Source organism: Antechinus flavipes, chromosome 1 (genome assembly GCF_016432865.1).
Source record: "Antechinus flavipes isolate AdamAnt ecotype Samford, QLD, Australia chromosome 1, AdamAnt_v2, whole genome shotgun sequence".
NCBI lineage: Eukaryota > Metazoa > Chordata > Mammalia > Dasyuromorphia > Dasyuridae > Antechinus > Antechinus flavipes.
The window spans coordinates 725,204,402-725,229,848 of NC_067398.1; the positions used below are offsets into that span (position 1 = coordinate 725,204,402).

The 25,447-nt window shown below is 43.8% G+C and overlaps 1 protein-coding gene across 1 annotated transcript; it reads right to left on the reverse strand.

Moving 5' to 3' along the window:
* Nucleotides 1-11,526: 11,526 nt before the first annotated feature.
* Nucleotides 11,527-24,590, reverse strand: LOC127545841 (zinc finger protein 345-like). The gene is made up of 3 exons (XM_051973336.1): nt 22,305-24,590; nt 21,750-21,845; nt 11,527-17,024 (listed from the first exon to the last, which is right to left on the reverse strand). The coding sequence occupies exons 1-3, from the start codon at nt 22,447-22,449 to the stop codon at nt 14,806-14,808; spliced, it is 2,460 nt and encodes an 819-aa protein (XP_051829296.1). The 5' UTR covers nt 22,450-24,590; the 3' UTR covers nt 11,527-14,805.
* Between the last annotated feature and the right edge of the window lie 857 nt (nt 24,591-25,447).

Sequence of the window (25,447 nt, forward strand, 5' to 3'; positions counted from 1 at the left end):
CCTGGTCAGAATTGAAATTACAAAAATAATCAGTTAGTAAACATTTATTCAATGTCTACCATGTGTGAGACAGTATGCTACGTGCTAAGGATACAAAAAAAACAAGCAAAATAGATAGTCTGCCCTTAAGAAGCTCATAATCTAAGCTCACTGCTTTGAAGTTTTCGACAGAAACATTCCCTCTCTTTCCAGGCTGATCTTCAAACATCTTCCACAAAAAGTTGGGCTTGCTTAGTGGGAAGTTTAGCGTCAGAATTGGTCATCATATTCTTTAGAATTTGTGAAAGGTACTTTAGTGACCTTTTAGATAGAGTTCAACAAGTAAAAAATTAGTATTTTTCCCCCTGGCATTTTTTTTTTTCAAATTTGCCCATTTTTTTTTTCTGGAACAAATTGGATCCTGTAATGACCAAGAGCTGCTCCACTTATGACTACTTACCAATCCAGTCCCTTCATCTTTGTCAGATTTATGTCATCATCTGATTGTTAGACTTGTTATTTGGCAAAGGAGGCAACGGATCTCATAATAAAGACTGCTGCATCAATTGGAATTGAGGCTTCCAGCTTAATAGCATTACTAATAGGGATCCTCCTTATTCCAGCTTTACTTAGAAAACAAAATTTAGACAAATGGGGATCAGACAATAATCACCATCAACCTGAAAAGCAACAAAAACTCGTAAGGTTAATGGCGGCAAGGGGCCCTCCGTGGAGGCCACGAAGAATGGAGTGTCCAAGAAGGGAAGAGGGAGACGGGGTGAAATATCGTTTTTCATGGAAAAGTCTATAGACAAGGGGACGCAATAGAGAAGGTCAGTGAAGCTTGTTCCAAGGGAAGCACTCCTTTCTCCGACTGGTTTTAATTGATTCATTTGATTGATTTGATTGATTGATTTGATTGATTGATTTTTGATTCCTACGGTCCCCGGGCAAATAAAACAGCTCTGGGATCTGACCAGATCAGTTCACAGCTGCATTCCGCATCGCTAAGGACAGACAATTGTTTGGCTGCAGAAAAGGCGAAGGGCTCTGCAATCAGGAAGGTCCTCGTCCCACCTCAATATCCCTCCAGAAATGGAAACGCTTTCCTGCTCAAACACGAGGTTTTCTCAGACACGTGACAAGCTGGACAACTCGGAACCGCGGAACGTGAACCTGGCTCTAGTTTTTCTCAGGTTAGAAGCAGGAATATGGTGGACTCCCTTCAGGTCGGCTCTCCCAGTTCTTCCTGTTTCAAAGTGCTGTGAAAGCCCCGAGAGAATTTCTGTGGGATTAATGTGCCAGGCGAGCCAGCGATCATAGCAGCGGATTGTCTGGTTTCTCAGGAATCAGAGACGGCTCCGTGCAGGCTCCGAAAATCCCTTCTGAAAGGCAACCCCGGACAAACCAAAAGTCCGTCCTGCCCATTGAATGCGGCGGCGGGCGGGGGTCTGTCCTCAGCCTCAGGCCCCGGGAGTCCCGCTGAGGCCCTGACCGATGAGGTGCTCCAAGGCTCTCAGCGATCTGGCGAAGGAATCCGTCCCCCCGAGCCCTGCGGTTGGTTTTCTCCACGAGCTGGGTCACCCTCACTCTGACGGAGACGGGACAAGGACCCAGGTGTTCCAGTTGGTTCCTAACCAAGCTGAGCGTGTTCCTGAGAGCTGGGGGTAATTTCTGGTTCGAAATAAGCACGTGACAAGTTCACAGCGGCCATTCGCTTTGTCAAAGGGTGGAGGTCATGACCCTGACGGGGTGTCGGTTACACAAAGACGGGCACCGGGAGTGGGTGGCAAACGCGAAATCAATCACCGGAATAAAGAGAACGGAGCCGTCGGGGCGGGGAGAGAAAGAAATCTCCTAGTGGGCGGAGCCGTCGGGGCGGGGAGAGAAAGAAATCTCCTAGTGGGCGGAGCCGTCGGGGCGGGGAGAGAAAGAAATCTCCTAGTGGGCGGAGCCGTCGGGGCGGGGAGAGAAAGAAATCTCCTAGTGGGCGGAGCCGTCGGGGCGGGGAGAGAAAGAAATCTCCTGGTGGGCCGTGGCCTGAAAGCCCCCAAGGACCGGTGCCGGGAGGTGCCGCAGGAGACTTTGCAGGCTGAGCCCGTCTCCAAGGCGCGAAGTTTGTTGGCTGTGACGCCAGCTCAAGCGGTTCAGTTCCGAGAGAACTGAGCACAGAAGCAGAAGCAAGGAGACAGTCATCTGGTTCCTGTGTTCTGGGCCGGCTGACCTTATGGCCCAGAGCTGAAAGCTCGGAGGCCACTGGAATAAAGGCGGGGCCTGAGGCGGTGGGAGGGCGGGGGGCAGTGGATGAAGGCAGACAGCCCCGCCCCCCGGCCAGCCGGAGAGCGCTTCCGGGGGGCGGGGGGAGGAGGGAGCCTTTCCTTTCCCATTGGCTCTTCTGTCACCCGGCCTTTATGACCCTAGGCCCCCATTCCCTTCCTCGGAGCGACAAACACTGCGATCACTGTAGCCAGGCAGAAGGCGCCCTCTGCCCCCCAGAATTCTTCTCCTATGAAAGAACCCACCCGAGGGCCACTAAGCCCCGACGCTTTGCCTTTCCTTAGCAAGCTCCCGTGGGCCGCCTTTGGGAGTTTGACCCCTGGTTAATCCCTAAAACGCCGCTTTGAGACTTAGCCCTCCAGGCTGTGGCCCCATAATAAATTCTTTGCTTCTGGTCTTGGAGATGGTCCCAGGCTACAGAGTCTCCTGAGGGACCTCGTGACACGGACCCCAAGTACCTGGAGTTCTGCGCTCCCACCCCCGGGGCACCAGCCGAGGGACGGGCTGTGTCTGGCAGGAATGGGGACATGTGGCTGGGGGTGCCAGCGGGAGGGGGAGGGGGAGCTCTGAGCGGAGGGGTGATGCCGGCGGGAAGGGGGGCGTATGGTGTCAGCTGGGGGGGGGGGGAGTGTGATGCCACAGGGGGGTCCAGGGCGTGATGCCAGCGGAGGTGGGGGGAGGGTGTGGAAGCGGGCGCAGACGCTGCTAGCCTGGGGCTCAGAGGTTAGGGCCGGATACTCGGGACCGGGAAGCACCTGCACCCAGCGGGCGGGGCTCTTTGAGGTGAACGCTCCTGTCCTCATAAAGATGGATGAAAACCGAGAAAAGGAGCGGGGCACGGCTGTAAGGAGAGCTGCCCCACCGCCAGCCACTGTAAGTGCCCTATAAATGCTCGTCCCTGCTGAGCATGCGCAGAGTCGTTGCCTCAAATTTCTAGGAGGCTTTGCGGGACTAGGCCGCGGTTACCAAGGAAACGCAAGGGGCGGGGCCCCGAGGGGTCGGGCCGAAGATGACGTCCCCAGGCCCGGAGGCCATGAGAAAGCGTCGTTTCCCTTCAGTACAGCATTTCTCCCGTCCCTTTTCCGGAGTTTGCTCCGTTCCGTCCTCTGGGGCCCCCACCGCCAGGGTACAAAGCACGCATCCCTGCACCCCCTCGTCCCCCCTTCCCGAGAGGGAAAACTGAATCCGAAGCTCATTGGTCAGCACGTGGGTGGAAGGAAGCCCAACAGCCAATCGCATGCCCTGCGGCTGATTCAGGCCGCTCTTTGTTCCTGGGAGCCCTTCCCGCTGGAGAAGGGCCGGCGCTACAGGAAGTTCCGCCTCCGCTGCTCTGCTAAGGGCGGGACTTGATCGCTGGTTGGGAGGCGGAAGGAGGGGCTCGCTCAGCATCGCCCTCTGCAGGCTGGGAGGCGCAGGGCCGGCTGGCCGCCGCTTACCCCTCGGTGGAGGCCAGGGGGCTGGCTGTGGTGTGGCTGGGAATCCCGAGCTGGGGGGGAGAGTGCCCAGGGCGGCAGGAGGGCACTGGCAGGCTCGGCTTCCAGCCAGTGCTGCTCCCAACTGGCCGCAGCCGACTCCCGCCCAGCTCCTGACCTAGCTTGGTGTTGTAAGCCCGGGAGGTGCGCCAGCCGTTGCCATGGTAACCTCCTCAGGCGCTGGGCGGGGGCGCATTAGGGCTTTAGAAGGACCGCGAGCAGAGGCTGACGTCACGTACGTAAGAGGTGGGGAGGAGAGTCCGCGCAGTGGCTGCTCCCCTCCCTCCGGCCGGAGCCCCCCCGCCGCCCTGCCGCCCGCGCCGGGCTCCTCGGAGGCCACCCGGGGGCCGCGGTCTGTGCCCGGCTGGGAAAAGGCTCGGGCAGCCGGGACCCTTCGCAGACAAGCTGGCCCCCAACGCCCGCTCCCTCCCTCCCCGAGAGACGGCGTCCCTTTCCTGGCTCTCCTCGCGCCTGCTGCTTCCCGCTCTCGCCGCCTTCCCTAGTCCCGCGGGTACAAAACTGCCGGCCCGTGTGCTTGGGAGTCTCCGGCTTCCGCGGACACGTTCGTTTCTCCAGTGAGAAACCCGGTTCCCCCTCAGTTTCATGTCATTACGATGCCTCTTGGGAAAAGAAATAGTGAACGGCTTTAGTATCTTTGGCGAGAAAATTTCACGGACATCACCCCGATGTGATCCACGGGGTCATAAAGAAACTGAATAACAACAAGTTCCATTAGTCCAATACTGCTCATCGCAAGAGCTCAGTGTGTCCCAAAGCCGTACAACAGTTTTAGCTCAAAAGGTCAGCAGCTGTGATTGGTGGGGACGCCCTATGCTGTAGTTTAAGATGCAAAGCCTTTTGGCGCATTGTCTCATTTATTCCTATAGCAACCCTAGAAAACAATCACTCATCATTTCTATTTTACAGAAGAGGAAACTCGGGAGGCTGAGAAAATTGTGATTTGCCTGAGTCACTTAGCCATTAATCAACCTATAAGCATTTATTAGTCACCTAAAATGTGCTGGAGATAAGGATCGATGCTCCGACAGAGCTTAGACTCAAAGGAGGGAAAACATGTAAACGCATCTGTGCGTGTATATGGTAAGGACAGAATACAGGACAAGCAGAAAATAATGAACAGGGAGAAGGCTCTGGAATTCATCAAAGTTGGGGAAAGCTTCTTGTTGAAATTTTAGTTAGAACTTAAAGGAAACCAGGTAGGTCAAGAATTGTGTCAACAGCTAATCACATCCCAAAACTTACCTGAAAACTAGGTTTATCACTTGAGAAATGACCCGTGGGATCCAGAGTTCACAATCCGTATCGAAGTTTGCATTTTTATAGCAGCAGGACAGGAAAATCTCCCCTAATCTTCCCCTAAAGGGCTGTGGCACGAGAAAAGGGAGGGGGGAAAAGATACAGTAAAAGTAAAAGTTGTTTGTCCTTTGTTCCTGAGGAGGACCAAGACTTCAGGGAGGGAATGCCAGGACGTGCAAATGAATTGGATGTAACTGAGGGAAGGGCCATCTTCCTCTTACTTCCTCTGGAGCCATCTAGGTCTGGTGGTAAGGGATAGATCAGGATGACTGGAGATGGTCCCTGAAGTAAAGGTGGAAGGAGGAAACCCCCTGGAAGGGGATGAGCGAGGTGATGGTGGAAGCCCCATTCTTTTCCCTTGGAACAAGGTTCCAGCTGCAGGGAGACTGGCCCCTGCCTTGACTCCAAATCTGGCTCGGGGTACAATCAACAAGTGACATCAGCTGTGAGCGGTTCATCTTGGGCACATTCAGAGCCTCCTGCAATGCTCTGTGTCCAGCGTTTCTGGAAAATATTGCAATTCAAAAAGACAAGGCTAGGACCCCTTAACAGCTGAAGCAGAAGGGAAGACATTTAAGCATGGGGAATCGCCACAGAAAGTGCCAGTAGCTGAGTCTTGTTTGGGGAGCAGCCACCTGACCTGTGTCACTGAATCTAGAGTGTTGGGGAGTAAGGCCTAAGAGGCCTGGAGAGGCAGGAGGAAACTGGTTATGAAGGGCTTTGAGTTACAAAGCATCCTGGAAGTAATAGGGAGCCACTGGCGTTTAGTGAGTAGGGGGTAACAGATCTGTGCTTTAGAAAAATCGCTTTGGTGGCTGAATGAAGATTGAACTGGGAGGAGTAAGTTGGAGGCAGGCCGCTTGCCATAGTCAGGGGTGAAATGATGGTCTTCATCAGGGTGGGGAGAGGGTCCCCACAGGAGAGGAGAAGTGTTGGAAATGCGTTGTGAAGGTTAATCTGACAGGCCTTGGGGGGAAAAGTCCAAGATGATCCCAGGTCGTGAGCCTAAGGGAGTGGGAGGATGGCGCTGACCTCACCTCAATAGGGAAATTTGAAAGGAGAAGAGATTTGGAGGGAAAGATAATGAATTCCATTCTGGACATATGGACTTTTAGATATTTACTGTAGGTCCAATTAAGATGTCTGAAATGTAGCTGGCAATGTAAAATTGGAAGGAGGGAGAGAAACTGGAGGAAGAAAATTACATTTGAAAATTATCAGCCTAAAGATGAGAATTATATCCATGGAAGCTGATGTTTGTTGCCCTTTGTTCTTAAAGAAGTCCAAAATGCCATCGCTCTACTGGGGTCAAGGTACGGAATGTCCAACCCTGGCTGATCCCTCAGAAGGCTTTGCCACAGGAACATTTGGAGTGAAGCTCAGCCGCCCAGGCAGATCCCACCACGGCTTCAGTCCTGGGAAGGATGGCCCTAAAGCTTGGGCTTCTGTGTACAGGGTGGGGGCCACAGTGCCCAGCATGTCCACACCTGCTGCTTCGTCGCTTGCCCTTCATCACAGGACTCTATAGAAATGGGAAAACTGTGTGTGTTGTGCTTTTGACTCATGCACAAATTGGATTTAAGGAGGCAGAGCTGGGTGAAGTCATTGATGCCCCACTCTCTCTTCCAGAGTCATCAAAGTCCAGTGGAAACAAAAGTTAAGATGACCGACAGGGATGCAGTGGATGCCCTTGGTCCTCAGTGTCCAGCCAAGTCCACAGAGGCTTCTTTTGCCACCTTTGTGCCCTGCTGGAACTAATTATTCCATTGTTCCACTGGGGAAGTCTTCATATGCTTGGGCTAGATCCTCCAAGACCTGCCAAAACAGTTTGATGAGGTGTGGCCACCATTACAGCTCTGGGAGTCCTAGGTGAGAGTTGGGGGGCAGGTGGACACTCCAGCTAGGGAGCAGCCCCAGAAAGGGCCCAGCAGCTCTCGTGCCAGAGGCTCTAGACTTTGCTGAATATCTGTGCATCCCAAGGAAGCTGAGGAGATCCCCAGGTGAAGTGGTATACAGGGAGGAGAGAGGGCCCAGGACAGATCCCTGTGGAACACCTATGATTAGGACACATGATCTGGAATCCAGCAAAGGAGATAGAGAAGGAACAGTCAGAAAGGAGGAGAACCAGGAGAGAACTTGAGGAGAGAGGAACAAGGCTCCTTGGGCTAAGAAGTCTCCCTGATTCCAAATGCCATCTAGCTGCCTGTTGTGAAAGATATCCAGTTCTAACGAATATTGATAGAGAATTATTTATAGATTTTCTCTAATTACCAGTTAATATTTGGAGTGAAATTTCAGTGATATGCATTGGATTATAAGATGTGGTTACTCTTCTGTATGTTTTAGGATTTAAGAGTTAAGTGTATATTTGTATCATAGCAAAATTAAAAATTTAAAATAAATAGCAATTACAGAAATACCCAAATTAGCAGAACATAGAGATTGAAAACAAAACAATTTTGTGAATGGATCCAACCATTCTAGAGAACAATTTGAAATTATGCCCAAAGGGTTATCAAACTCTGCATATCTTTTGATCCAACCATGTCTCTACTGGGCCTGTATCCCAAAGAGATCTTCCAGGAGGGAACCTGTATATGCAAAAATGTTTGTGGCAGCCTTTTTTGTGGTGGCAAGAAACCGAGTAGATGCCTATCAGTCGGAGAATGGCTGAATGAGTTACGGTATATGAATGTTAGGGGCTATTATTCTATAAGAAATGACCAACAGGATGATTTCAGAGAGGCCTGGGGAGACTTACATGAACTGATGCTGAGTGAAGGGAGCAGACCCAGAACCCTGTACACAGCAACAAGATTTGATATTTGATCAACTGTGATGCAGTTGTTCTTTTTAGCAATAAGATGATTCAGGCCAGTTCCAATGGTTTGTGATGAAGAGTATGTGTCAGGGAATGGGAGGTAAGGAGATTGGAAAGGGAGGAAGAGAATAGGTTGTGAAGGGCTTTGAATGCTGCATTTTGTATTTAATCCTGGAGGCAATAAAGAGCCATTGGCGTTTTTCTACTGGGGATGGAGATGACATGATTGAACTTGTCTTGTACTTTAGGAAAATCACTTTGGTGGCTAAATGGAGGAAGGACCAGAATAGGGAGACACAAGGCAGGTTGAACTATTTCAATAACCCAAGAGTGAAGTGGGAACAGTATCTGAAAAAACAGACATTGGAGAGGTAAAATGGACAGACCTTGACCCCACATTGGATTAAAGAGCTCTAAGTCTAATGTGAGAGACAGCATGCAAGGAACTACATGCAGACAAAGGGTAAATTGAACATTTTTCTGCTGTAGGAATTATATTCAGTTTTGCTGGTGGGTTAGTCTTGATTGTTATACTTAGAAATTCTAATCAGGGGCAACTAGGTGGTGCAGTGGATGGAGCACTAGCCCTGAAGTCGGAGGACCTGAGTTCAAATGTGACCTCAGACACTTAAGACTTCCTAGCTGTGTGACCCTGGGCAAGTCACTTAGCCCCAATTGCCTCAGCCAAAAAGAAAAAGAAAAAAGAAAAGAAATTCTAATCAGCATAATTACCAACTACAATTCCAGAAGATTCATGATGAAACATGCTCTTTATCTTCTGATAGAGAGATAATGAATTCAAAGCACAGTTTGAAGTACATTTTTCTTGGATATAGTCTATGAAGAGAATGTGTTTTGTTTGACCATAAATATTTGCAACAGAGTTGGATTTCTTTCTTGCTTTCTTTATGAGTCGAGTGAGTTGAGTGAGAAGGTGGGAGAGAAGGCAGATCTTCATAAAAATAAAAGGAAATTTAAAAAAGCAAATGAACAAGCCCATCATGGCACTGAAAGAGTATAATGCTTTCTCAGCAGCATCTTAAGGATAGCTGAAAACAGTAGAGAAGCAGCTTTGTCCGACAGGAGACCTGTGAATACCAGGAGATAACAGATAGTTTTGGTTAGTGGGCAATCTATGGTTTAGACTGTTTTCTAAAGTTACTAACAAAATCAAGTTCTACCATTCAAAATTGTAAGTTATCCCAGGTATATGAGTTTCCCTCTTCATATGTCTCTGTACTAAATTTCTGTATGTATCACTTTTTCATAGACACTGTATTAGAGTGTAACCTAGGTTTTCATATATATATATATATATGCGTGCGTGTGCGCGCATGTGTGTGTGTGTGTGTGTGTGTGTGTGCGTATGTACATATAAATATGAGGTATAGGGTCCAGGGAAAATGAGTACCTCTGAGGTGAGAGCTGCTTTCCAGCTTTGGTGTCCACTTGACCTACCTAACCCTCACTTGTGGCTCCAAGAAGCTGTAGCACACATAATGGTATACCTTGATAACACATTTTGGCAAACAGGTGGAGGATAACTATGGGGTCTTAAACCCTATGGTGAGTTGGGGGGATCCTCCCCATGCACATGAAGAGCTCCCCTGTGGGAATGAATGGATGAGAAAAAGGTGTCCCAAGGCAGGTGCAGCGGATGCTGTGGAGCACTTAGAGTTTGGTTAGACATCAAGGTCATCCCCAAGCCATCACCAGTTATCTTTAATCTGTCCTGCTACTGGAGAGTGCTAACTCTGGATGAGAGAATGTAGCTGTTGACTTTGTGCGATTCTGCCTCGCTAAAACCTAATTTCTGCACAAATCATCTCTACCATTTTACCATTTCTATTTATCTCAAAAGTCCTGTGATGATGGGCAAGTAAAGCAGCAGGTGTGAGCTGCAGCCCAGATCTTAGGTTCCTCTTCTTGCTGGGAGCAGCAGTGAGATTCAGTAGCCCCCTGGTGTTTGAACAGCCTTTTAAGGACTGCACCTCCAGATGTGAGGGACTAGAAAAGGTGCCCCCAAAATAGTCTGCTTACCCAACCCTGGCCTGATTACTTCAGCAAGCAGGAATCCTGCCCTGTGGTCAAAACACACAAAAATGGGCAAAAATTCTGCATACCACCCAAAATAAAGTACAAGCGAAGCTTGGAGAGATTCTGGATTCCGGGATCAGCAAGGAAAATGAAATTAATTTTATGCTGATAGTGACAATCCAAAGCACATTTATGATGCTGTGAAGATTATTTATGGGCTAACAACCTATGGTGCATCTCAGTTTCATGACCACCTCATCACCAGCACCTAAAAGCAATAGAACTTCATGGATGCCTCCTTGCAGTAGATACTGGCATTTAATAGGCTACATGATTGTAAGGAGAGACAGTGTAGGAGAATGGTGTAAGCAGTGTGTGGTGCAGAGTGCTGGACTGATCACAGACTTAACCTCTTCCAGATGAATATTCACATTCAGCAGCACATCATGTGCTCATCATTGCCCTGAAGGTTATTTATGGGCCAAAGAACGACCCATGATGCATTTCAACTACTCAGTGCAGATGGAGCCACATTGATTAGTGATAAGGACATGATCCTGGACAGATGAACTGGATACATACTACTATTCTCAAAAGACCATCATCAATCAATGCTGAAGCCATTGATAATTACTTCAGGTTAAAATCAATCTCTCCCTCGCTGAAGTTCTAGCTGTTGCAAAGCACCTGGTGCTGATTCTATTCCAGCTGAGATTTACAAGGTGGAAGGAGGGCTCCCTGCTTGTACAAAAAAAAAAAAAAAAAAAAAAAACCCTGAAATTTTCCAGGTTATATGGCAAGAGATTAGTTAATCCCTCAATAGTTCCAGGATGCCTCCGTTGTCCATCTCTATAAAGGTAAAGGAAATAGGTTGTGACAATCACAGGGGAGGGAAAGGGGAGAAGGGGTGTCCTTTTTATCAGTGCTGGCAAGATTCTGATTCTGGCTAGAGTCCTCCTTACGAGGCTGATCCTGTCCTTGGAACTTATCTGAGAGCCAGTATGGCTTTAGAAAGGTTGGAGAACAGCTGACATGGTATTTGCTGCTCAACAGCTCTCGGTGAAATGCCCAGGTCCAGGCACAAGCACACAGCGGGGCCACATGAAAGGAGCCTAAGGGCATTCAAAACTTAAGTCGGAACTTTAGTGAGGAAGGGACTGATTTCAACCTGAGGTTAGATTAAACATAGGAGACAACCTGGACCCAAAACACACCAAGCACATGGCAGGGGAGGTAACCTGCTGGGAGAACCAGGACTTCTTGAGGAAAGCATCGTTCAAACAGGATGTTGAAGGAAGCCAAGCATTCTTAGAGTCAAAGGTAGTCAGGGACAGCCATGGAAAAATACCTGAAGCATCACATGTGAGTGATGGCCCATAGGCCAGTGTGATGGAGCACGTGGTTTGTGGTAAGTTGGAAAATCTTAGAATCTAGGAAGAGAGCAGGTTATAATGAGCTGCAAATGCTGGAGAAATCCATCTCTGATTCTAGCCAGGACAAAGAGTTGCTAAATTAAAAGGGAGCATTTTGCAGGGGATGGGAGAAATTGCACAGTAATGATATTGAAGCAAAGAAAAAATATAGGCTCTGTAGTTTTAAAATAATAGAACAGAGGACAAAACATTCAACTTCAGGATTAATATGAATTTATTAAATACTTTTTAAAAAGCTGTACACAATATAGGTGTTCTGTTCTTGTATATGGGACTGTATGTTTTTCAAGTATGGAATCAAACTTTTTAAATAAAAATCATTTTGGCAGTTATATGAAGGGTGAATTGAGATAAATCAATCAGAAGATGGTAGTGATGAGCTCTAAACCACGGGAGCAGCTGTGTGACTAAAGAGAATGTGTTAATACGTGGAAAATTAAGATTTGCCACTCACTGAATACATAAAGCGAGTGAACAAATGTGAGTCAAGAGTTGACGGGATTACAAAACTGGATGATTATGAAGATGGTATTGCCGTCAATAGGAATAGTGAAGTTTGGAGAAGGGGAGGATTTGGGGGAAATATAAGTTGTTTTGTATATGTGAAGTTTAAGATCTCTGTAAGGCACCCTGTTCAAAACATCTAATAGGCAACTGCCTATTAGATAGGTAGTGTGAAAATGAAGCTCAGGATAGAGGCAAAGATTGGGTTTGAGAATCATCATCTGCATAGATAACTGAGTCCTTGAGAGTTGATAAGATCACTTACTAGTATAAGGAAAGGAGAAGAGAGTACAGATGCTTAGGGGATACCCTAAGTGTTAAGTAGGCATAACATGGATAAAGATCTAGTTAAGTAGACTGAGTGGTGGTCAGACAGGGAGGACCTGTCTGAGGAGAGGGGAAAACCTCAAGCATCTGGAAAGTGCAGAGTATCCCAGAGGAAAAAGTAGTTAACTACAAAATGTTTCAAATGGGATGAGAATTGCCAAAAGGCCATTGGGTTTGGAGATTAAACAGCTCATTAATAAGTTCAGAGAGCAATTTCAGTTTAATGATGAAGAATCGGCAAATGGTTCAGAAGTAGGTATGTGTTGAAATAGAAACATTGGAAAATAAACACCTTTTCAAGAACTTGACCTGAGAAGAAGAGATACAGGGTTATAGTTGGCAGCCATGGTAGAATCTTGTGAAGCTTCTTCAAGGATAAGGGAGATTTGGATATATTGACAGCCATCAGGAAAGGAAAGAGTAGATAGGGAGAGACTGATTAGAGAGGGAAGATAAGTAAAATAAAAAAGGAACAAAGATTTAGGGTACACATAGAAAGGTCAGCCTTAGCACAAAGGGACATCTCTTCCTTAGAGCCTGGCGTGAAGGAGGAAATGGGAGGATGACAACAGATTTCTGGGGAAGAGAGCTCTAATTTAGATGATAACTGAATCAGATTAAAATATAATTGGAAAATGTTTAACAAACAATGTGGAATGTTAGTTACTTTGTGCTTTTCTAAATCAACATGTGGCCAAAGGGATTCACTGCTGGGAGGGAATGGCTTCAACTTTTCAGAGATCGCAAGGTCATACAGGGCATTTGAGACAGACCCATGCCCTAAGAGAATCACTATTAGCTATCTGGAAGACGGGCTGGTGAGGGCCACCTCACTGACATTGGGCTCAATGTGAGTCTTCAATTTTGCCCATTTGTACGCTCCTGTACCTGCTCCTCTGCCACCTCAAGTTCTGACTGCAAACAGTAACCCAGCCAAGTTATCGCCCGAGGAAAAATGGTAGTCATTGATGCTAGGACTCCAAATTTGGATGGCCACCCCATCCAGAACACTCCTCCCTATTTCCCAATATGTGCTGACTCTGCATAATGAGCTAAGCGGACATGGAAGGTAGATAATGTTTGGCTTGTATTTTTATCCCCAGTTCTCTTAGCATAGTACCTGGCACATGACAAATGCTTTTTACACTATTTCTGATCAGGGGACCAGAAAGGTGGTTACTGCAACTGGTCAGGTGATAAGAACCTGAATTGAGATGGTCCTATGTGAGTGAAATATTAGAAACAGTAAGACTTGGCCACTGACTGAAAATGTGCTCATGATAAATGTTCATAGAGTGGAAGAAGTGTAAACAGCTAGGAAAGACAAGACTGGGAAGGATGGCTTGAAAACTACTGAGAATAGATGATTACTAGAATGAGATGAAGACGTTTGGAGGGGGTGGGCTCAAAGGCACGAGAAAAGGATTGTACTTGTCAAGGTGCAAAGCTATCTCTCTTCCTCTCAACTAGAAGGAAGAGTTGCTGACAATGACAAAGCTTCTGAGTGGGGAGGGAGGGGGCTGAGCAAGCACCAGATTGTCACAATTTCCTCAGCAAATCAAGACACTTCCTACGGTGTGTGTGAAGACTTCGGTAGAAGTTACTGAAGACTTGAGGAAGAAAAAGCAAGAGCAACTGTGAGGTAGAGCCTCACCTCATTTGTGTAACTTAATCTGGATTCCCTACTTTTTGGTAAAAAAGTCTGACTGAGCCCCCAAAATTATATAGCAATAACAAAATAAAAAGAATGAGACACCAAAAAATCAAGAGGAAATGTAACAATTATAAAGAATTCAGCAGGACTAGAACGAAGAGAAATAAGGACATCCCTCAACTTAACATTCATGAAGGTGGAAGGTAAGTGTTTCACACTGCATAGACTTTGGGGCTTTTTCTATGCATTGAAGTTATGCTGATTTTTTTTTTCCCTCTCTAAAAATACTATTACATGGGATAGCTCTCTAGGATGATGGAGGGAGGGAAAAATACTTGGGATAAAAATGATGTAAAAAAAAAAAAAAAGAAAATATCAATTTAAAAAATTTTAAGCATAGTTTTGATTGAAATCTTCATGCTCATTCCATTCCTAAGATTTCTTTCCAATATAAGGTATGTGTTTGTGTGGAAGGCTTTTCAACTGTCATTGTAAAAAAGCTTCTGTCCAATATGAATGCTGTGACATCTAAGTTTTGTTCTGTGCATGACAGCTTTTCCACATTCAAAAATCTTCTTTTGAGATTAAAAGGAAGGAAAAAATGCTTAAAAACTCCTTAGTTCTGGGGTGTGAAATGGAAGTCAGACCCCATCAGAGTGTGATTCTATTGCCATAAACTAAGTCTAAAAGCACCTGCCGTTCATGTGGGGATTTTAAGGATTTTAGAATTGCTGCTCTGAAAAGGATGCTAGAACCTGCTGAAATCTATTTTCAGTTAAGGAGTGTCTGGGTGAAATTCCTCATGTTCACAACATCCCTAAGACCTTCCAGTATACATTATCAGGTTTTTAGGTTTGGGTTCTGGCTAAAAATTTTTCAATGTTCCTTTCTTTCACAAGATTTCTGTCTTAAACAGCAGCTGATATTGAGTAAAGTTTTTGCTTTGGAAGAAAGTCTCCCTTCAATCACAACATTTATAAAGTTTCAAGTGTGAATTCTCTGATGTTGAGTAAGCTGTGTCTTCAGGCGAAATGACTGTACACATTCACCACATTCATAAGGTTTCTCCCCAGTATGAATTCTCTTATGTCTTGTCAGGTGTGTGCTAAGGCGAAAGGCGTTGCCACATTCATTACACTCATAAGGTTTCTCTCCAGTATGAATCCTGTGATGCCGTTTAAGTTCAGGGCGGTGATTAAAAGCCTTCCCACATTCCTTACATTCAAAAGGTTTCTCCCCAGTGTGAATCCTCTGGTGTTGGGTAAGTTGTGCTCTCAGGCGGAAGGCCTTCCCACACTCCTTACATTCGTAAGGTTTCTCACCGGTGTGAATTGTCTGATGCTCAGTAAGTCCTGTTCTCTGGCGAAAGGTTTTCCCACATTCACTACACTCATACCGTTTCTCACCAGTGTGAATTGTCTGATGTTGAGTAAGTCCCTGGCTTAGGCGGAAGGCTTTCCCACAAACCTTACATTTATAAGGTTTCTCTCCAGTGTGAATTCTCTGATGCTGAGTAAGTTGTGAGCTTAAGGGAAAGGCCTTTCCACATTCTTCACATTTATAACATTTCTCTCCAGTGTGAATTCTCTGATGCTGAGTAAGATATGAACTTAGGGGAAAGGCTTTCCCACACTCATTGCATTCATAAGGTTTTTCTCCACTATGAATCTTCTGATGGAGCGTAAGTCCTCTGCTCCATCGGAAGTCCTTCCCACATTCATCACATTTATAAATCTTCTCTCCAGTATGAATTCTATGATGTCGAGTAAGTTCTGCTCTCTGGCTGAAGGCTTTCCCACATTCCTTACATTCATAGGGTTTCTCTCCAGTATGAATTATCTGATGTTGAGTAAGACCTGTGCTGAGTCGGAAGGCTTTCCCACATTCATTACATTCATAAGGCTTCTCCCCTGTATGAATAGTCTGATGTTCAGTAAGTTGTGTTCTCAGGCGAAAGGCTTTCCCACACTCATTACACTCATAAGGTTTCTCTCCAGTATGAATTCTATGATGTCGAATAAGATCTGCCCTTTGACTGAAGGCCTTTCCACACTCATTGCACTCATAAGGTTTCTCTCCAGTGTGAATTGTCTGATGTTGCGTTAGTCCCGTGCTCAGGCGGAAGGTCTTCCCACATTCACTACATTCATAAGGCTTCTCTCCTGTGTGAATTGTCTGATGTTCGGTAAGCTGTGTTCTTAGGCGGAAGGCCTTCCCACATTCATTACATTTATAAGGTTTCTCTCCAGTATGAATTGTTTTATGTTGAGTAAGTCCTGTACTCAGGCGGAAGGCCTTCCCACAGATCTTACATTTATAAGGTTTCTCTCCAGTATGAATTCTCTGGTGTTGAGTAAGATAAGTACTCACAGGGAAGGCTTTTCCACATTCATTACATTTAAAAGATTTCTTTCCAGTATGAATTGTCTGATGATGAATAAGTCCTGTGCTTAGACGAAAGGCCTTTCCACATTCGTTACATTCATAAGGCTTCTTCCCAGTATGAATTGTCTGATGTTGGGTAAGTTGTATTCTCTGCTGAAAAGTCTTCCCACATTCATTACATTCATAAGGTTTCTCTCCAGTATGAATTTTCTGATGTTTAATAAGCCGTGATCTCCAACGGAAGGCTTTCCCACATTCACTACATTCATAAAACTTCTCTCCTGGAAGAATTCTATTAGGTCGATTAAGCAGTAAATTCTGATGGAAGATTTTCCCACCTTCATTACATTGATGTTTCTCTCCAATATGTAATCTATGATTTTCAGTGAGTTCTGATGTATACCTGAAAGATTTTCCATATTCATCATACTTAGAAAATATCTTATTTGCATAGATTCTGCTATATTTTCTTAGGTCTGTATGTAGTCTGAAGTACTTTTTAAGTGTATCATATTTACAGAGACTCTTTCCTACATATATTTTCTGTTGTGGAAAAAGGATTAGTCCCCAGTTGCTGCTCCTGCTAAATGTATTACATTCTTGGGCTCTTAGTTTATTGTGAGATTTCTTTGGGGCAATTTTAACATGCTGAGAACGTTTCTTATTATTCTGTTGCCTCTGTAACTTGGTATATTCCCAGGCTTCTTCCATTTTGGAAATGAAGGTACTATTCTCTGTGATTTTTTCTTGGAATGATTCTTCCATTGAAATACTCAACATGAGAGCTGACTCCTTGGTTTCAGGCCCAGCTCCCCAATCTGAAAGACATAAGAAAATGTCACTCTATTGTTCCTCCTCATACACATGGAACTTTGTTGTATTCTCTATCAAAAAAACAAAACAAAAAAACCCAAAGCATATTTTCTCATAGAGAGGTAGTTAAAGTGCAATGGATAGTGTTAGGCTTTAAATCAAATTAGGCACAAATTTACTTGTTCCTTATTAGTTTTATCACCAAATAATTTTAACTTTTCTATACCTCAGAAAAATTTATTTTTATTATAGTGCACAAGAAAAATAAGATCAAAAAGGAAAAAAAGAGAAAGAAAACAAATATAAACAAACAAGAACAAAAAAAGAGTGAGAATGCTATGTTGTGGTCCACACTCAGTCCCCACAGTCCTTTAGTGGGTACAGAAGGCTCTCTTCATCACAACACCTTTGGAACTGGCCTGAATCATCTCATGGTTGAAAAGAGCCACGTCCATCAGAATTAATCATCCTATAATCTTGTATCTCCTGGTTCTGTTCATTTCACTTATCATCAGTTTATGTGAGTCTCTCCAGGCCTCCCTGAAATGAATCTGCTGATTGTTTCTTTTAGAACAATAGTATTCCGTAGCATTCATATGCCACAATTTATTCAGCCATTCTCCAGTTGATAGGCATCCACTCAGTTTTCAGTTTCTCACCACTACAAAAAAGGCTGCCACAAATGTTTTTGCACATGTGGGTCCCTTTCCCTCTTTTAAGATCTCTTTGGGATATACTGCTGGGTCAAAGGGGGTGCACCGGCATTTTTATACATCACCAACAAAACCCAACAGCAAGAGATACAAAGAGAAATTCCATTCAGAATAACTGTTGATACCATAAAATATTTGGGAATCTATCTACCAAAGGAAAGTCAGGAATTATATGAGCAAAATTATAAAAAAGTCTCCACACAAATAAAGTCAGACTTAAATAATTGGAAAAATATTAAGTGCTCTTGGATTGGCCGAGCGAACATAATAAAGATGACAATACTCCCTAAACTAATCTATTTATTTAGTGCTATACCAATCAGACTTCCAAGAAAATATTTTAATGATCTAACAATCATTTAGTGATCTAACAATAAAAAGTCGAGAATCTCAAGGGAATTAATGAAAAAAAAATCAAATGAAGGTGGCCTAGCTGTACCTGATCTAAAATTATATTATAAAGCAGCAGTCACCAAAACCATTTGGTATTGGCTAAGAAATAGATTAGTGGATCAGTGGAAAAGGTTAGGTTCACAAGACAGAATAGTCAACTATAGCAATCTAGTGTTTGACAAACCCAAAGCCCCTAACTTCTGGGAAAAGAATTCATTATTTGATAAAAACTGCTGGGATAATTGGAAATTAGTATGGCAGAAATTAGGCATGGACCCACACTTAACACCATATACCAAGATAAGATCAAAATGGGTCCAAGACCTAGGCATAAAGAACGAGATTATAAATAAATTAGAGGAACATAGAATAGTTTATCTCTCAGACTTGTGGAGGAGAAAGAAATTTGTGACCAAAGATGAACTAGAGACCATTACTGATCACAGAATAGAAAATTTTGATTACATCAAATTAAAAAGCCTTTGTACAAACAAAACTAATGCAAACAAGATTAGAAGGGAAGCAACAAACTGGGAAAACATCTTCACAGTTAAAGGTTCTGATAAAGGCCTCGTTTCCAAAATATATAGAGAACTGACTCAAATTTATAAGAAATCAAACCATTCTCCAATTGATAAATGGTCAAAGGATATGAACAGACAATTTTCAGAGGATGAAATTGAAACTATTACCACTCATATGAAAGAGTGTTCCAAATCATTATTGATCAGAGAAATGCAAATTAAGACAACTCTGAGATACCACTACACACCTGTCAGATTGGCTAAGATGACAGGAAAAAATAATGATGAATGTTGGAGGGGATGCGGGAAACCTGGGACACTAATGCATTGTTGGTGGAGTTGTGAACGAATCCAACCATTCTGGAGAGCAATCTGGAATTATGCCCAAAAAATGATCAAATTGTGCATACCCTTTGATCCAGCAGTGTTTCTATTGGGCTTATATCCCAAAGAAATACTAAAGAAGGGAAAGGGACCTGTATGTGCCAAAATGTTTGTGGCAGCCCTATTTGTAGTGGCTAGAAACTGGAAAATGAATGGATGCCCATCAATTGGAGAATGGCTGGGTAAATTGTGGTATATGAATGTTATGGAATATTATTGTTCTGTAAGAAATGACCAGCAGGATGAATACAGAGAGGACTGGCGAGACTTACATGAACTGATGCTAAGTAAAATGAGCAGAACCAGAAGATCAATATACACTTCGACAACGATAATGTATGAGGACATATTTTGATGGAAGTGGATTTCTTTGACAAAGAGACCTAACTCAGTTTCAATTGATAAATGACGGACAGAAACAGCTACACCCAAAGAAAGAACACTGGGAAACGAATGTGAACTATCTGCATTTTTGTTTTTCGTCCCGGGTTATTTCTACCTTCTGAATCCAATTCTCCCTGTGCAACAAGAGAACTGTTCGGTTCTGCAAACATATATTGTATCTAGGATATACTGCAACATACCCAACATATAAAGGACTGCTTGCCATCTAGGGAAGGGGGTGGAGGGAGGGAGGGGAAAAAAATTGGAACAGAAACGAGTGCAAAGGATAATGTTGTAAAAAAAAAAAAAATTACCCTGGCATGGATTCTGTCAATATAAAGTAATTATTAAATAAAAATTAAAAAAAAAAAGGGGGGTGCACCGTTTGATAGACCTTTGAGCATAGTTCTAGATTGCTCTCCAGAATGGTTGGATCAGTTCACAACTCCACCAATAATGTGTTAATGTCCCAGTTTTTCAGGTAATTTTAAAACAAGAAATGGGATACCACTAGTGTTCAGCACAATACCTGCTTAATAAGTGCTAGCTGATTAACGTATCATTCCTCTTCATTCTCTATTTCAGTATAAATGACTAACCTACTGCTACCCATCCACAAACTGTCCACATCTCCTTTTGTACCTCTGTATACCTGATCCCTGAGGTCTGGTATGTATTCTCTCCTCCCTCTACCACTCAGAATCTTTAACTTCCTCCCAGCCATAGCTCAAATTTGTAAATATAAATAACACATATAAATATATCATTTATTTATAAATGTTCTCTGCTCTCCCCAATATCACAATGGCCTCTTATAGGATATGTGACTTTTGAGTATTACATAAATATGATTATCATACTTAATGACAGAATATCATTTATGATAATAGTATATGATGATAAAAGATATGTCAATAATAGCTAATATTTATATGCTTAGTGTGCACCAAGTATTTTGATAAGCACTTTATAATTATTATCTCAAGATGATCCCCCCCAACCACCTTGAGAGGCAGATGCCATTTTAGAGATGAAGAAACTGAGGTAGATGGATGAACTGATTTGCTCAGGGCTAGGCAGTGTCTGAAGCAAGACTTGAACTGAGGTCCAGGGCCAGGGCTCTGTCCCCTGTGCCACAAGAGAGGGCACTAGCTGTAGACTGTAGAGCACTAGCTGGCGCATTCTTTGAGAGACAACCAGTTTTCCTCTTCTCTGACTGCTGAAGTGACAGGGACGACTCCTGAGCAGAAGCTTAGGAAGCCCGAGGTCCGATCCCAGGCCCCACTGCTCACATGCCGGCTCCACCAACTCAATTTGTCTTCCTCCTTCCTGAAACTGGTAGCCTAGGGATCCGGGGACAGTCTCTCATTCTGAATATGCCCCCTTCCCTGAGTTCCCTTAACACTGCTATTTCTCTTCTTAATGTCTCTTTCTCCATTTCCTGGCTGGACTTTCATCCATACCTTGCTCCATAAAGGGGAATGCTGTTCCCCAGCTCAGGGGTCATTTTCTTTAAAAGACCTGGCTTAAGTCCTGCCTGTTACCCCTTCCTACCACACCCTAAATCCAAATTAATCTATAATCAAGAGGCATTAATTAAGTGCTTTCTGTGTGTAAATGCTGAGGAGATAAAGAAAGGAGAAAACCCAGTATCTGACCTTCAGAAGCCCACAGTATATGGAAGGACACACTGTATAAACATATACAACATGCAGAAGAAGTACCCAAGGGACGGCATTTCTTTGTAAATACTTTTATTTACTTTTCTATATACATGGTGTTTCCCCCAACTGAATGCCATTCCTCAGAAGGAAAGGGCTGATTTATTTTTGTCTTTGTACCCAGCACTAACAAATATCTGGTATACTGTAGTTGCTAAATAACTACTTGCTGACTAATGAAAGAACAGTCATAAAGCAGGATTTTCTTCTCTAGGTTTTAGATGAATAAAAAAGGATCATTCCACAACTGTGCATTTTATGATTTTTCACATAATTAGCTGCTGTGCTTTGCAAAGGTGATTTCTGTGTCTAATCCTGTAAGTTTAACTGATTAACACTGCCAATTAGCAAAAAGAAAAGCTGGACCATCTTTGTAATTCTTATATAACCCTAATTTGGTTTAGATTACTCTTTCTCAAAGACTATAACACATAAGAGTGGACAGAGGTCAGGACATACTTGTTTAAGTGGCAGTGAGGATCTGAGAAAGACTTTTTTGAGGTTTTCTCTCCAGATCAGGCCACCAACAATTTACAAGAGCTTCCCCTGAGTCACAGTCACTGGAAGGTAGTCATTTGATTTGTTGCTTTCCCATGACTCATGCTACTCACCTTGATGGCAACTTCTTGGAATTGCTCCCTTTGGGGTCCAAGGTGCTTCCCCTTGCTCCAGCTGGTAGATCACATCTGGTTTGGAAACTTCAAGTCCTGTTCATTGAAAATGAAAAAGTATTGAGAAGAGGTGTCAAAGACACAATTCAATTCTGAGCCCTGTCTCTAAGAAAGTCTACCTGATGGCTCCATGTTCCTGAGAAAGACCCTCTTTGTTGTGTTGCTCAGAAATAGGGAAGAATGGACTACAGCAGATTAGGGTTCAGAAAGACTTCTAAGGTCTAAGTATCTTAGATCTTAAGGAACAAAGAATGAAAGAATTTAAGCTTGAAAACAAACAATACATTCAACCTGCCAGGCTGTACAGAACAAAGACATTTACTACCCATGAATATCTTTATCTTGACCACAAAAGGATCAACAACCTGAATCTACTTGTTCAGATACAACTGTCACTTAGCCACCCCAGGACACTGCAATGCATACAGGAAGAAAGAACTTGAAGACCCTCCAGTAGTCAGATGCTGAGTCCCAGGGGCAGCGTGGGGTCCTCACCCAGGCCCACCAGGTTCTGGTAGTTCTCCAGCATCACCTCCCGGTACAGCCCTTTCTGGGCAGTGTCCAGGTGCCACCACTCCTCCGGGCTGAAGTCCACAGCCACGTCCTGGAAGGTCACCAATTCCTGAAAAACCAAAGACATTCGTGCTTACCACTCCTTGGGACCTGGCGAAGCAAAGTTAGAGGAACAGTCGAGAGTATTTCTCCTGTGTGTCCAGACTCCAACATGCTCCAAGCCAAGTGTCCGAGGGCTTCCATTACCTCCCTTGGGGTAGCCTTCCATGATCCTCATCTTCATGTGCCATGAGGAAAGGCTGGGCAAGACTGAGTCTCACACATGGCCTGTGGGGACCAAAGGCCTTGTTTGACCACAGGCCCTTCTTTCTGTGTTTAAGGCCCTCTTACATGTGACTCTGCCAAAGGAAGAGACTGTGTCATGAGCTTTGCACAATCCCCAAAATTACATGTTGGAGATCAGGATGCTGACAACTAGCACCGTCTATTATGATAGGCAGGCGTGGCCCAGAGCCAGGAAGACCAGAGTTCAAATCCCACCTCAGATATTCAGCCTAGGCAAGCCACAGAATGTGGCCTAGTTGTCTTAACTTAAAAATAAGGTGACAGCAGCACCTCTCTGAAGGACATTTGTGAGGAACACTTGTAAAGTGCTTAGCCAGGCGCCGCGCAAGTATTAGGTGCTAGATCAATGCTTATTCTCGCTTTCTCTCCCCCTTATTTCCCAGTAGAGACTACGCAGCCATCACAGCCCGTGTAAAACCTGTATTTATTTCTTCAGAGTATCAAACACTAAGCCTCACAATTTCTCATCCCACTGTTTAAACTAAAGGAAACACGCTCACCACAACCACCTTTACAAGGCTCTTCTTCCTTTATGTACCAATGGCCACTCAGACACACGAGACAACTTTGGAACATGCTAACTGAAAACATGCCACATTCAGTGAAGTCTGGGGGTCATGTACAATTTTCTGGGGGTTTTGTCCTTTATGAAAATGACTGTGTTTATTAGTGGCTCTCAAGTTTGGAATAACAAAAACAAATTTTTGAAAGAAAAGAGGGTCTGGACTGACATATAAACAGGCCCACTAAGAGCTGGTTGTGTTGTCAGACCCAGAGACTCGTCGAGAATGGTTCAGAGGGGTCTTCACCAGAGGCCCCAGAAACTGCATAACAGTGTTGTCAGGACCCTGGGCCTGCTAATGGCCCAGAAAGGGAAACATCTCCGCTGCCCACGTCCTGTTCCGGAAGATCACTGAAGGAAAGAATTCTGGGCTGAATCAAAGGAGAATGGGAAGACATGGTGAGGCTGTCCATCCTCTGACGGCAAATAAGCAATCTGGGGTTTTTAGTGCAAGAAGTTAACAAGATGTGGAGGCCAAGATACTACTGTTATTTAAGCAGAACTAAGGGAAGCAGAGCATTCCAGATCAGGGGGGTTAAAGTACTTCTCTGGTCAATTTTAAGAGCCACATTCAAAGGAGACACAGATAATCTAGAAATTTTCCAAAGTTGGGCAGGAAGTGAAAATAACTGAGGAAATATTAGGTATTTAGACTACAGAAGACAAGACTCAGCCGAGACAGGAAAGCTGTCACCAGAAGTAGGCTCATTGTGCTGAGATGGTAAGCAGAATCAGGGATAATCAAATTTGAATATGTGAATAACCTGAAGTTTTGAAAATAAAATTTAAGATCCAACCATTCTGGAGAACAGTCTAGAATTAGCTATGCATACCCTTTGACCCAGCAGTGCCATTCCTAGGGCTGTATCCCAAGGAAATCATAAAGGAAAGAAAAGGACCTACATGTGCAAAAATGTTTGTAGCAACTCTTTCTGTGGTAGCAAAGAATTGGAAAGTGAGTAGATGCCCACTGATTGGGGAATGGCTGAGTAAGCTGGGGTATACAAAGGTAATGGAATATTACTGATCTGTAAGAAATGAACAAGCTGATTTTTAGAAAGGCCTGGAAAGATTTACACAAACTGACGCTGAGGTAAACAAGCAGAACCAAGAATATATTGTACACAGTAACAGCAAGAATGTACTAAGTCAACTATGAAAGACTTGGTTCTTCTCAACAGTTCAGTGATTTAAAGTGATCCCAACAGGTTTTGGACAGAAAATGCCATCTGCATCCAGAAAAAGAACTATAGAGACTGAATATAAATCAACACATGCTATGTTCACTTTTCTCTTCTGCTTTTTTCTCTCCCCTATGGTGTTTCCCTTTTGTTCTAATTTTTCTCTCCCAATATGACTCACAAAGCAATATATATTAAAATAAATACATTTAAAACAAAGAAAAAGCAAAAAACAAGTTTATTGTTAGGAAAATCTTCTTAAGAAAGAGAAGTATCCAATATTAGAGTGGTTTTCTTAGAAGATAGGAAGTTCTCCCTCTTCCAGTCCTGGTTGGGGAAGGAACAGAGCATTGCTGAATCCAAGATGGGAACTCTCTCCAAAAATATAGGCTACTTTATTATAATTGCTTTGCAATGATTGGTCCTAGACCAATTTTAACTCTTGGTCTGGTTTCCATTTAGATCTTCTTTTGACTTCTTCTTCACCTGGTGCTACAGCTTAGCTTCTTAGGGAAGGTTCATCCTTGAAAACAGCTCTCCCTGCTCACTTCCTAGTTACCTATTGAATTGCTTTCCAAAGGAAAAGTGTGATATACAAGGAAAAAGAAAAAAAAAAACCAATCCCCCCCCAAAACAAGGAACAAGTCAAGTTTTATACCTTACCTTCCTTCACTGAACAAAATTAATCCTTGATCATCCTTGATGTTAGTAGCCACTCATTTGGAACATTAAACAAAATAGCAAGAGTCAAGATTAAGAAAAACTATTTTTAGCCTTTTCTGCCTCTTAAGCCAACACTTGCCATCTTCCCAGTGTCCTATGATGTCTAAATCTGATTCTTAAGAAGTTTTTATGAGAAAGGAAAGATGCTAAGAGAAGCTATTCTCTCCTTTTTTAAAAATAGTCTGTCAATAAACATTTATTAGACATCTACTCTATAAATTTTGAGTTATGTAAGAAAAAATGACTTAACTGATCAGCCCTTTGGTCCAGCACTATCCCACTCCCACCCCAAAGAGGTCAATGACACAGTGAAG